The 14287-nt window shown below is 42.5% G+C and overlaps 2 protein-coding genes across 4 annotated transcripts in view; one reads left to right on the top strand and one right to left on the bottom strand.

Moving 5' to 3' along the window:
- DOCK1 (dedicator of cytokinesis 1) overlaps positions 1 to 14287 on the bottom strand; it is a 265941-nt gene that overhangs the window by 143781 nt on the left and 107873 nt on the right. The gene's annotated exons all lie outside the window — the stretch shown is intronic.
- INSYN2A (inhibitory synaptic factor 2A) overlaps positions 1 to 14287 on the top strand; it is a 41062-nt gene that overhangs the window by 7071 nt on the left and 19704 nt on the right. The window contains exons 2-3 of one of the 2 annotated variants that reach the window (XM_064431583.1): positions 5322 to 6474; positions 9024 to 11599. In XM_064431583.1, coding sequence (XP_064287653.1) covers positions 5327 to 6474; positions 9024 to 9030 — 1155 coding nt within the window. In that variant the 5' untranslated portion in view covers positions 5322 to 5326 and the 3' untranslated portion in view covers positions 9031 to 11599. Of the gene's footprint in view, positions 1 to 5321; positions 6475 to 9023; positions 11600 to 14287 lie in introns of those variants that run through there. The other variant, XM_064431582.1, reaches the window with a different exon arrangement.

Below are 14287 nucleotides of genomic sequence, written 5' to 3'. Positions count from 1 at the left end.
TCTGTTATGGGGAAGAGAACCCTTATTTTCCAGAATTTTATCACATTGAATGGATTCCTTTTAATTTTATGCACGGAACAATATAGGAAGCAACAAAACCTAAGTATTATTAAAATTTGTGTTCCAAAAGCATAGTAGAGATGTCAAAATTAAAGAAAATTGCCTCTATCAGCTTCATTCAGGGAAACTGGCTTGGTTTGTAAGGAAAATTTTAAGTAGTTTATCCTCCAGTAGATTCCTGTTTTATCTAAAAGTCTCCAGGCTTATTAAATCGTACATTTTATTTGTTGCCACTTAGTTCTGAAGCTGAAGCTCACAAGAGCATTTAAAGGCATTTATTGGGTATCTCAGCCATAAGCTATGACTTTATACATCATTCTCACAGAGCCTGCCAATGGATGGGAGGGGGAGAAGACAAATCCAATGCCACAGGATTCCTGATAATTCCAAAGGAAGACTTCCAAGGCACTTGGAAATGCAGCAGTAAGGATGACTTGGGTTTTGAGCAATAAATAAGGAAGTTCAAGAGAGACAAAATTCAAGTTCAGCGCCGCAGAGTTTCAAAACAGAGTTAAAAAAAATACTGGTTTGACATTTAGCAGCACTGCTAAGTCTGTTATTCTACATGAACGACTCTGTGATGAAATAAAGACAGGCTGGGCTATCCCAGCAGTTTTCATAATAATCCTCTCATCAGTATTTTTTATCCCCTAAAAACAGGCAATACCTGCAATCCTCAGATTTATCTGGAAGTCAGAATTTCTCCTCAGTCCTTCTGTATTAAAATTTCCTCCAAAATTTCCTAACACAGGCAAAGTTTCAGCAAACACCTTTTGTAATTAATAACTGCCTACAGATAATTCATATTTTCCAGTGTTTTTATCATGACAGTCTTCTTTACTGGACATTATATTTAGGATGATACTAAATAATTTTAAGTTTCTAACATAACACTGACAGATAATTAACAATTAGATTCCTTTGAAAAGAATAAAAATACTCACTTAATGAAGTCAAAATGTATGGGATATTCAGAATTAACATTAGGTTTCTATACTGGATTTGTTTCTACGAAGTAAATCTGAGTTTCTTTCTGCTCTTTATTTTTAACAGTATAATTGGATAAATATTCCATGGATACACTTATGACTTATAGACATCAAATAGTTTTTGACAAGTAAGTGGTTTAAGGTGGTATTTAGGCATGTAAAATTTTATCTGAGGCAGTGGAGATTTCTCAGGAGAATGTCCAGCCTGGAAATATCCAGAAGCCTAAAGATGCTGCAGATCACTTCCCACTTCCCATGCAAAAAGCCAATTATTTGCAATTCCCTGCATTATTTTAAGCCAATCCATCCATGCACAAAGTCCTGTGTGCTCTTAATATGCGCACAGATGTTTCCAGCTGCATCTCCAAAGCCTTCCCTTGCTCTGGAAACCCCAGAACTGAAATCTGTGCCTTTCATCTGCATTTGGAACCTACTAAATTTAAGCCCACTCTGCGTATTAACACATCCTGAATCTGCTTCTGTGTCATAAAACTGACAGGGATAAAATGGAAATTGCAAGGTGAGTTCCAAATCTCCTCTCCCCTCATTAACCAATCAGTCTGGAAATTCCACACTGTAATTCTCCTCCCAGAGCAGTGACTCTGCAGAGTTTGGGATGCAGAGGGAAGGTCCTGCAAAGATTTGTGCCACCTAACTGGTGGTTTCCATTATTACCCAAAGATTTTATACCCACTCAAAGCTTCTCTGTGCATCACTTTTTAGTTGTTATTATTATTATTATTTAATAGTTTATTTCCATATTCAGACATAGAGGGATGTTGCTTAAGGGTAATCAGCCTCAAGTTTATAAACAAATCATGGCTAAAAACTGAGAAACTAAGCTTGTGATTACTTAAATATTTAGTTTAGCAAATCAGCTCTTTGTTTGGAGTAAGTACAGATAAAAAGTTGAACTCTATTATCTGCATGTAATTGGCATCTGCAACTAAAATTCAAATCCAAAGGCTTTATTACCCCCCTGACAGCACGAGCCATAAACTGAGCAACTCCAGCTCAGTAGTTTCCTCAAGTATCCAAAAACCCTGCAGAGACGACGCTGTGGCAGTGCCTAAATAAGCCAAAATAGGAGGCAAGGCTTTGTCCAAACCAAAAACGAAACCAAACAGGAAATATTTTAACAACTCTTCCCTGTGAAATGTTTAACTCACAATTGACTCTTTCCTCAACTGTTCTTTTATCAGCTGAGCACAGAGAGTTCCCCTCAGAAACACCAGGATCCGAGCAAGGCTTCAAAAAAAAAAATCGACTTCTTTTGGTTGTTGTCATTCTTAATCACAGATATCTCTAAAATTGTTACTCCCAACTACTAGTGGGAATAAAAAACTCTGGATCAGCTAAATCAGTCAGGCCTGTGCAGTTGGGGAAGGGAACAAGCAATTTGGTGAAGAATCAATTTATTGGCTATTAAAGACATGCTCAAAATTAACTGCAGAATGAAGTTCCCCATTTATCTACTCTGGAGGATATCTCCAGACTCCTGCTTTCAGCTGGGTTGTGGACTCCATGAATTCCATGGGAAGTCATCCCAAACAAACCCAGCCATCCTGCAGCCCCCAAAAACGATGGACTTCAAGTGGGAGGTAAAATAATCTGAAAATTGAGACAAGTCACAGACACTAATGAAATATCAAGCCAATACTTGAAAGTAAATTGCATGTTAATGGATCCTGCTGTCAAATAACCAGGTTCCCAAAAACTCACTTTGACAACTCCAAGGAATCCTAAGAGATGGTGACTTTCAGAGCTAAAAGCTAATTTTTGTAGCCTTTTTGGGTAAAAATGTGGCTTTTTCAGGCGCAGTCACTGAATATTTCACATCTCTGTGAAAGCAACATTTCATTTTTGCCACAATTTCTTGGAAGCTCGGAAACTCCCACTGGCAGATTTGGAACTAATGGCTGTAATGGCTGTTGTGTTCTTGTATTTAAGGGTTTTTGGTCAACTCATTCATTTACCAGACTGTGGAAAATTTGCTTCCAGTAGTTCTGAAGCGCAGAGGTTTGGGGTTCAACAGCAGTTTTTACAATGGATTTTCGTGTGGTCCAGCTGCAAGCTGAAGGACTGGGTTTGTATCTTAGCCAGCACTTTTTTCACTACAACTTCTCAAATTCCAGCCCTAGACAGACAATAAGATGGATGGCCCTACCTGCTCTGTTTGCAGAATGTCTCTCAAATAAAGGCATATCTTCACTCACAAACACAATTACAATTAAAATACAGCACAAAGCAGCCAGGAGAGGACCCTGATGTTCCCCCATGACCATCTCCTTATTTAGGTTTCAACTGGAACAGAAAATTCCTGACATTCAGATGTAGTTGATTTGTTCCCCTCAAAATCTGTCCCTCACGTTTTAAGGGCACAGGGATAACTGATCTTACCCCCCTACCCTGCTTTTATCTTCAGACTCCCCCTTAGAACTTCCATTTTATTCTCTCTTTTCCCCCAAAACAGGGACTTGGTCACCTTGGTATCAGATCTTAGGCTTGTATGTACAAAATATCCAGCTGAAAACTGGGATCTGGCAATCTCAGATTCCATTATTTGAGTGGTTTTGTCCTGAATTTTCTCTTCTTTTTGCTTCTTCTACAGACTTTGCACTACACCAGTCACAGAAAAATTTCTTCCCCTTCTCCAACGACTGCTGCTCCCTCACCACTCCCTGAGCATCAGAAGTCAGACAGAAAAAGACAAACTAGAAGCATTCTGCAATATTTCAGTTCCTTCTTCACAAATTACCAGGGCCAGGGAATTAAAACATGAAAAAAACATTAAGTAATGACACGTTTTCATGAGATTTTTTGACCCAGAAGTCCAACCTTGGACTCTGTGCCATGCACATCTGTGTGTGTCTTCAGGGAACTGTTACTTTTACTTTTCAACCTCATAAACATTCAGTTTTCTATTGGAAATTATTTCCCCATTAAGTTTTCTTACTTTAAATATAGACTAGTCAAGGATTCATTCCCTTGTGCCCCTGAGTTAGCTTGCTAAAACAGATGCTATTATGGCACTTAACTCTTCAAGAGTTTCACATATTTTATTAAATAGACAAAGGAATTTTAATTAAAAACATATTTCAAGTACACCTGAAAGTCCCTTTACTTGTTTTACATTGTACTCCCGAGTCCCTCTGAGGGTTTCAGCAGGAGATATATGCAGAATGTTTGGATTAAGTGGGAATTTGGTAATTCAGCAAGTCTCAGGGAGAAATTTGCACAACAGGAAAGTAAAAATTACAACTTCAAATGAGGTGTAAAAATGAAATCTTAATTATGCAGCTACTCCAGATCTCCTATGATCTGTACAACCACTGGGGTTTGGGGGTTTTTTGGATAGATGCTGTGTTAAGCTGTTGGCATCTTCTCCTCCTTGAGGAGGAGCTTATATTTCAATGGCAGATTAAGCAATTTCTGTGATTCATCACAGGTTTGGAGGTTTTTAGTGCTTCAGGATTTTTTGGGATAAGCAGCTGTATCATAAAGGCACATTACTGCTTCTAGGAAAAGATGAGTTGTTTTGCATTTGAAGCAAAAGCTTAACTGACGCACTGCTGACTTCCTCCAAAACTTCACTAATTCATAAATTTTACACACCCAGCATTACCAACCAGTTGCTAATAATAATTAATCTGTATTTAGTCAGGTGGATTTTTTTCATAAAAATCCAAATAATGACACCTCTAAAGATCAATTAATTCCTTGCAAAGAACGCTGAATACATTACACAGCAGAAATGTATTTGGTAAGCAAGCACACTCTAAAAATCATGCCAGTTGGACACTTCTTGCTACTAAACATTTGCATTGAAGGAGAATTAAGGGTGGGCAGAGCTCTCAACTTTTCTTCACTTGGTTTTCAATTTCCCTGTAGTTTTTACTAAGTATCAGGTAAATTCAGAGGACTGGCTTCCTGGGAGCACATATTCCTGAAGGAAATTGCTTCCTGGGAAGCCTTGGCATGACAGCCACTGTCCTATCCTGGGAAAATAGTTGTGGAAAAACTTCTGGGAATGGGAAATCTCCTCTCTGAGGAGCAGGTGCTCATAACAGATCAAGATAAAACATGATTAAGATCCAAATCTCTAAAAAATCACCAAGGGCTGCAACTCAACGGAATCGAGCGCATCGGTTGCGAGTCACATCCACTTCAGCGGGATCACAGGAACGTGGCTTAAATATTGCAAAAACCTCAGGGGAAAAAGTAACATTTCTGTTGTAACTTGAGGTTTTTTTGCACTGTTTTTGGCTGCAGGCATCATGGTGAGTAAGGAGCCGAGCAAATGCTTACTCACCGCCTCGGACAGCGACGTCGAGCCCGCGGCTTCCCTGGCGCTGGAGATGAAATACGCGCTGGATCCCAACCGGCAGATCAAGAAACGGAACAAAGCCCTCCAGGTGAGGTTTAAGGATATCTGCGAGGCCCAGAACGAGCAGAGGGACAAGCAGCTCTCCACCTCCTCCTCGCAGGACCCCGACAAGAAGGAGGCCAAGGCCATCTCCTACAAGACGGCCTATCGCAAGTACATGACGGTGCCCGCCCGCAGGTCCATCCCCAACGTCACCAAGAGCACAGGAGTCCAGACTTCCCCTGATCTCAAAAAGTGCTACCAGACCTTCCCTCTGGACCGGAAAAAAGGGAATATTCTGAAAAGCGCCGCGACTGTGGACACGTTACCGAGCGAGAACAACGGGTTCCTGATCGAGGTGAAGGACAGGGAGGGCCGGGGCTCGGGCGAGGCCGCGGCGTGGGGCAGGAAGGCCGGCAGCCTGCAGACGGCCGAGTTCATCTCCCACATCTCCGAGCGCGCCGCGCACGACAACGGCGCCGAGGCCTGGAAAAGCAGCGATTTGCACAGTTCTCCCAAAGAGCCTCCTCCACCCAACTTGGCCGAGCCGGGCGAGGAGGAGCCGGCGCGGCCGCCCAGCCGGGGCAGAGGGGCGGCAGCGCGGCTGGGGAGCGACGAGGCCGCCCAGCCCCTCCACGGGAGGGTCTTCAAGACAGAAGTGGCCACGGTTTACCTGCCGGCCTCGCAGCCTGACCTGCCCGGCCTGGGCGACTGGGGGCCGTGCCCCGAGGAGGACGACAAGAGGACGGTGCAGCTGAACGGGGTGCAGCCCCCAGCCGGAGATGCCCGAGCGTGCGCGGCGCGGGCGCAGTGCCCGGCCCCCGAATGTAGTGACCAGAGCCTGCAGGTCAACGTGGCGCCCATGGAGGAGAGCCAGCCCTGCCGGACGGCCGTGGCCGTGAGCCAGGAATGCCAACAAATCGTGCCTCACACCGAAGTTGTGGACTTGAAAGCGCAGCTTCAGATGATGGAGAACCTGATCAGCTCTAGTCAGGAGACCATCAAAGTGTTGTTGGGTGTTATACAAGAGCTAGAGAAGGGAGAAGCTCACAGGGAAGGGTGAGTAGAAGCTTTTTTAATGAGTATGAGCTGATTGAAATGTCTTTTCCACCTTGAGTTTGCTGATGCCAACGCATCCCTGCTGCCACGCACGTGGTGCTCCTCACACAGAGTTTTGCTGCTTTAGGAGAAACATTCAGATTGCTATCTGCCAATCCCAGGGTGTAATTAAGTAATTATTTAACGAAGGGCCCATAATACATCTTCTTGTGCCTTTTCTAAGGAGCACAGAACGAGCTGCTCTCCAAACAGGATTAGCGAGGATGTTTTCACATCAGCAACTTGCATTAGCCATAATTCCTCACACGGCATGAAAAGCAGCAGCCAAACCTTAATTCTGTAAGAGACTTACCTTTTTAAGATTAAGGGATATTATTACAACTCCTAATGTAATTCCCTTAATGGCACATGAGTCTCATCTGGTTTCCTTTCACCTGAATTTTTCATGGTATTTTTATCAGAAGGAAATGAAATGAAAACTTAGAATATCAAAGTCTTCTTCATAATTTTCACACAGCCCCAATCACAACAAACCCAAGCAGAAAGAAACTAAACTGTCTATCCCTGGCTTTCATTATTTAAATTAACCATAAGGCATTAAAAGTATTGAAACTGTAACTCAGTACAACCTTCAGTCTTTACCTGGACAGTTCAACCCATCTTTTATCATCTTAACAAATATTTTGCAGACTGAATTGCCTTAGTTCACTCATCTTTATTCACCGAACATACCTCAAAATGTATGTGTGCTTTTTGTGTGTTTTGAAATTCTTCTGTAGTTAAATCATAATTTGCCAGAAAAGATCAGGACTTTAAAATTTAAAAACCAGCAACTCATTCAATTTGAAGCAGCACCTGCTTTTGTTTGAGTCAGAAACGTATATCTTTAATTTAAATTTCTTTAGGAATGTAGGAATCATGTGAATCCTTAAACTCAACATGTTTGGCATTAAAAAGTCATCTTAATTGGATCCTGCTGTCAACATGGCCGTTGTTAGTTTATTTTACAGCTGGTTATATTATTATTTATATCCTTATCAATTATCAATACCAAGGACCTTATCAAGTTCTGGATAATCACACTGGGACGTTTCTTGGCCTGCCTGAAAGCCACACAGGTTTCAATGAACTGAAAGATCTTTTCCAACCAAAACAATTCTATAATTCAGGAGTTTTTTTTTAATTATTACTCAAAAAAAAACCAAACTCCACTGATTTTCTTAACTTAGAGAAACTGCAAGAGCTTTGGCAAGAAGTGCCAAGCTGCTTTTCAAATCACAAAACATGGACAACTATTTCATCATCATCATCACTCATTACCCGCTCGTGGAGAGCCCTGAGTGCACAAACACCCACACCAGCCCCAGAGCCACCTGCTATAAATATTCTGCTTCCTCCACACAATTACAGATCCAGATTTTATCCCTTCCCAAAGACAGCACAGCCACAGGTGCAACAAACACAGACTTTTTATTGCCCTGACAGAGCAGAGCTGTTTGCAGCCAGCGTTAGCAGTCGATCCCTGCCCTTGGCACAAAACAGATCTTGGCCAAACTATCCAGGATTGTCTTCAGATAATTCCTCTGCAGCCGTCAGCCTTACAAAGCTGTATTAGCCCTAAAATGGTGAAAATATCCATAAATCCCAGTTTAGAGTATCTTTACATCTCTTAGACTCGTGCGCTGGAGTTGACAAGACTCCATCTGACCAAGAAGAGCCCATTTATCAGCACTGCTTTACGCTTGGAGCCACTTCCAGCTGCTCCTGCACGTGCCCCAGACCTGCTCCCTCCATTCTGGGCACGGAGGGTGTCAGGATGGAGAGGAAGAAGGGAGATGCACATTGTACATTTTCTTATCCCTGCATTCCAGAGCCCTCTGATTTGGTGGCTGTTGGATGATTTGGAAGGAGACTGCACAGCTTTGTGCTCGGGACCTTCCGCAGTGAGGCCTCTCTCCAGAGCTGGGAGAACACTCTGTTCTCCTGCAAACACCAACACATCATTAACACAAAGCCTGTCTTTATCCCCAGCTCCCTCAAATTACACAACTCCTGCAATAATAGGCTGCCCCATCCTTTTATTAGAATAATTCTTGCCAATTGCTGCATTCATCCTACACCATCTTTGCCACAGACCCTGTGTAAACTATTACATATCTCCTCAGTGCCAGCATGTTGAGCTTTTTTCCCGCTATAACCCGGTTTTAGGTCAGTTTAGATGAAGAAATTAAAGCAGTTCTGCTGTTTATTGTCGCATCCTCCATCTGCTAGAACAGCAAGAGATGTTTTGTATTTATGGAACTCACCTGCTTTTCTGATGTACATTAAATCCCTCAGAATAACACACTACAAGAAACAAATACAAGTAACACGCTGCTGGGAAAGGGAAAAAGATATGAAGGAAAAAAAAAAAAAAAGCAAAAAACATAGCCCCAACTAAATTTCTTAATCAGATTTTTCTGCCTTTAAGGAAATCAGTGTTCTTTAAGTGCTGTTGCAGTGCCACGGGACTGGTGCTCAGTGGATTCATTTTCACTAATATGCTGTAGGTCCTGAACTGCTATTACTGCAATTCATCACTAAATGAGTCGATGCCAGCAGAACTGTAGCAGCATCTCTGAAGGCAGCAGCCTCATCCTTTGGGTGCCTATCATCTATGTGTGCTTTTGAAAATGTCAGTGCTCCATCATCTGCAATTAGCAACAACAGCCAGCACTCAACTCTGCTTGACGGGAAGGGGAAAGCCACTGGAACAGGAGGAGAAACACAAAAACTGTGATCCCCCTCCCAGTATCAAAGGACATTATTAAAATTCTGTGTTGTGTGCATCGTTATTTACTAAATCCTTGGCAAAATGGCTGTTCTACTTCTCTGTGTGGAAGCTTATACAAAAAAAGCAAATTACATCCCAGCAAACATTGCTGGATGCCTTAAGTCATGCATGAAGGAAGTGCAGAGCTGCAGCTTCAATTAAGAGTCCCAGCTCAGAGTTAAAAAAACATTGAATATTACATGATGCAGGGTGCAGCTTTACAACACAAACCCAGCTTTATGCTCCAGTTTTATTCTGATAAATTATCAGCGACCTCACTTTACAGACATATTTGTCTGTGTTCAGAGGGAGAATTTAGGAAGCTAAATGTGTGGAGCATCACTAAGGCTGACAGGACTGCAAGCACAATGAAAGTTAATCATTCTGAAACCTGACTAACAAAGATCTGTGAAATACAGAACAGAAGATGAGCACATAATCAGAATCACTCTGCTGCTGGAGAACAGCAGTGACCTGCCCTTTAAATCCTTCCCATGGAAGGAACAGTAATCTGGGCCCTCCTCATTATACAACAAATCAGCAATTTTAATAAACAAAGTGCTCAATTTGCCACACAAAAAACAAGTCACAGTATTTTGACTCTGCCAGGCCAAATGCTACACACTAGACAAGAGTTAAATGAACCTGTTTCAGAGCTAATTTACATTCCCCTATTAGTCAGCAGTGGTTCAGGAATTTAAAGAGCTCTCAACAAACTCCTTCGAAGACGTCGTCATGGATGGAATTTAAATGTCATTGCATGTTTTTCAATGACTAAGGGATTTTTGTGCCTCACACTCTCATTTCTGATCAGAAAATAAGCCCATACTGTGTGTCTGGATGGAGGTTTGCACCCAAGGGAAGAGCAGGGCAGGGAGCATCCTCACCCCTGTGCTGCCTGAGCAGCCCTGCCAGCACTGGTGCTCAAGGTCACCCAAACTGATCCTCCTGCTCAGCAGAGATGGCAAATCCAAGTCAGGGAGCCAAAGCAATTATTGCCTGGGTTGTTTGCTCTGCTCCCAGCCCAGCTCTTCAGAGCAGACCAAGGAGACAGAGCAAATCAAGGCAGGAACAACCTCCAGCCCCCCACCTTCCAAACTGGAGTTCCTTATTTCACACTGGAGAAAAGGAAGCTTAGAAGAGTTTATAAGAGCAGAGCCTCTGAAAGCACAGCCTTTGGGAGTGATGTGCCAGATGCAGGAATGACAGCACAGGGCTTGGTTTGGGATTTCCCCCCTCAGTAGCTTTGTTTTGCTTTTTTTTCAATTGCAGCCCTGGCAAAGGGAAGGTTTAACAGGATCATTTCTAAGAGAAAACCTGGAAATGGAGGGAAACAATAGATAAGCTTAACTACAAAAGACAGCTCACTAGAAATAAATACATGAAAAGCAGAAAGAATACAGCAAATTGCATCTGGGATGCACAAATTGTCTCATACTCTGAGTGACTCCAGCTTTTGGGACTCTGTAAGAACAGCTTGAGAAGAGGACTGTGCTGAGTGCCTTTATTTCCTGCTGTGACCTTTTTACATCCATCCAGCCTGCCTGGAATCACCTCTGAAATGGCCACACTCGGTTCATTATCCCCAAAACCACCTCCTCAATTCTTCCCCCTTTCCTCTCTCTGGAGCTGCTGTATTTTTTGTCATTTTTTACGTTCTATTTTTTGTATTTTTGCATCATTTACAGATCATTCCCAAACACCTCGGAACCTGTAACAATCCACCTTCCTGAGGCAGAGCCAGGGAATCTCTTTGGATGCACCTTCCTTAGCCAAGAAAAAGGAGTCATTTTGCACAAATCAGAGCTGTGTGGACCTCGTGATCCTTGGGCCAGTGATGGTTGAGTGCTGCTCCCTCAACCCAAAGCAGGAGCAGTACCAAGACACCAAAAGCCCATTTATCTGCCCTCAACATGAAAAATTTGGTTTTCCAAGCTCTGAACCAGCCCTTTTGTGCTCCCCCAAGCACAGCTGGAGCAGAGCAGGCCCACACTGACACCTCACCACTGGAACTATTCCATATGTCCCAAAACCCCATGGAGGTTATTCCAGTACCTGCTGCCAGTCCATGGCATCCCCTTGACCCCTCTTACCTAAAATTCTCTCACATAAAAAAATCCCAAACCAACCAAACAATGAAAGCTGATGATATAAGACTGACCACTGAAATATCCACTATCACTGAAGGTAAAAAATCCAGCATCACCTAAGGCTTAACCTCAAATTCCAGTTTTTTAACCTCAAATTCCATTTTTTATAACCTCAAATTCCAGTATTTTTAAACCTCAAAATTGTTTTTTTTAACCTCAAATTACGTTTTTTTTTTACCTCAAATTCTAATTTTTTTTAACCTCAAATTCCAAATTTTTCTTAACCTCAAATTCCAATTTTTCTTAACCTCAAATTCCAATTTTTTTTCTCAATTAGCTCCCTAAGACCTGTCTGGAGTTGGATCTCCAAAGGCAGGTACCAGGAGCACCTCAGAGCACAGCATTTCACAGGCCTTCAAACCAGGATGAGATTTATATTTTTGATAGGATTTTTCATTAGAGTTGGACACATTTATTCTGGGGCTGATAATCCAAGTTTCAGATCAGATTGGCAGAGTGGATAAAAAGGGCAAAGTCTCACAGCTCCCACATATCCTGGAACATTAATGTGCAATAATTCAGAGTTCCTGGGTACTATAACATTGAAGATAGAGAGCTCTTCAATAACCCTGCTGTCAGAGCCACTTTCTGTCAATCCTTTGTGAGGAATACAGTGGTGGGAGGCTTTCAGCAAGGAAATGAGGGGGAAAAAAGGGAAAAGTGAACACTTAACAACAACCAGAATGTGGAATAAACATTTAAAAAAAGGAATAATCTTTTTAGCAAAGTTACTTGGTATTAATGATCTGTTTTCTCCCCCAAAAATGCCACTAGGAACATTCTGATTCTCAGAAAATAGAACTTATTTTGCTAATATAGTCCAGCTTTTTATCTGCATACACTGTACGGGCAGAATTTAATGGAAATGTATTTGAACTACTGAGAAAAATAATTTGATTTCTATCTGGTTGCTATTCACTGGACTTTAAAACCAAGAAGAAATGTCATTCCCCACCACACCTCCCTGCTCCAGCCCAGGATCAGCAGCTTCAAAGTGAAATTAAGGTTCAGGACTTTTCCAGCAGATTGGCTGCAGGGACACAAAGGCCAATAAAAGCAAATCCCCACAATTCAAATCTGGAAAAAACTGATGGCGTCTGTTAATGAAAGAAAAAAAAAAAAAAGTGCAAGCAAACCATGTTTTTGCTAAATATATCCATAGGAAATTACCATGGATAAGAAGCTTCCCAATGTCACCAAGCTGCTCAAATCATACACCTGCAAGGAGAGTTTTCCTGCTAAATCAGTCTGTTTTTTTTAAAAAGAGAATGATTGTAGGTAAGGAATTAGAAGTTTTCACAATTAGAATAATCCTTTAATAACTGCAGTTTGGCTGTTGGCAGTATCAGAATGCAGAGCCACGAGCCTGTAAAAATGGGACCAAAATGAGCTTTAGAGTGTTAAATTTCTCACTGCTGTTCCTTCACCAGGAGATGAAACAACTGATTTCTAATTGACACCTCCTTCTGAACCCCGTGCTTGCACAAAGGTACAATTATCTTTTATCCTGACTGAGGAAGAATGGCAAAAAGAGGAAAAAGACTTGTCTGAAGACAGGGATGCTTTGATTTTAAACTACAGAGGCTCCAGCTAGCCCAGGTCCCAGATTTAGGACAGGCTTAAAAAAGCTCCTGTGTAGCACATTTAGGAAAGTGAAGGTGAAGAACTGGGAGATGATGGAGCTGGATTCAGGTACCTGGGGGATGAACTTTAAGGTCCTCACATCCCACACATCCTGGGATCTGTGGCCTGAGGAAAACTGAAGTGAGGAGTGTCCATCCTCCCTGACCCTGCCTCTGGGTCTCTGGTGGAACTGCTCCCACTCACGCCTGAACAAAACTGATGTGTCCACACTGTCCCACAGCTCTTCCAGCTGTTGCTTCCAGCTTTGCCAAACAGAGGAATTTTGAAGATGGATGAGCAATTCCCTGCCATGGAACTGTTTTTTTCCACCTTAAACAGTAGTTAGTAAAACACTTCAGTGAAACTGGGCCAGTTCTGAGCTTTTTGTGATGGTTTTTGTATGTCATGGAGGGATCAGTGCTGCAGGTTCAACAGGAGGAAAACTTGCCATTCCAAGGGAAGCTGGAAATGCCTCCAAACATTCCCAACTGTGTTTGGATCTCTTTTCCTAACAGGATGATGATGGGGGATGATCTCTACCCCATTACTCACTTCATGAACCAACCAGAAGAGGACAGACACAACTCTATGGTGGAACACTGGGATATTTTCCCCTCAATTCCAGCATCAGAGAATCCCAGAATGGTTTGGGTTGGAAAGGATCTTCAAGACCATCCCAATTCCACCCCTGCCATACGCAGGGACACCTTCCACTGTCCCCTCTAAGCCCTGTCCAGCCTGACCTTGGACACTTCCAGGGATCCTGAGGCAGCCAAAGCTTCTCTGGGCACGGCCTCCCAGGGAACAATTCCTCCCCACCCCAGGGAACAATTTCCTATCCCATGTCTAGTAACCCTTTTTCAGTTTAAAACCATAGAAGCTGTGTGTGGTCCAGTAACTCCTCAGGAGGCCACAGAGGTATTTTGGCATTAAGAAGGAAGTTTACCCTTTGGAATATTTGAACCTGGAGTCAGTTATGTAATTTCTTCGATAAATAAGAGATTTGTTTACTTTATTGTCCACACAAGCTCCAAAGAAATTCCAGGGATGGGATCTGGAACTGTGGACAAAACTCAAGCAACTGCCACACTCCTGGTCTGTGAATTCTCCTCAAATTCCCATTATCCAAGGAAATGAGAACATAGAAAGTACTGGGACCTGCTCAGTCTGCAACAGGCAGAGCTCAACACTTCCATGATCCTTCCTGCTGTTTTTTGGTTTTATCTCC

Source organism: Passer domesticus, chromosome 8 (assembly GCF_036417665.1).
Source record: "Passer domesticus isolate bPasDom1 chromosome 8, bPasDom1.hap1, whole genome shotgun sequence".
Classification (NCBI taxonomy): domain Eukaryota; kingdom Metazoa; phylum Chordata; class Aves; order Passeriformes; family Passeridae; genus Passer; species Passer domesticus.
The sequence above is the reverse complement of the archived record's forward strand: the minus strand, read 5'-3'. Positions and strand labels throughout refer to the sequence as shown.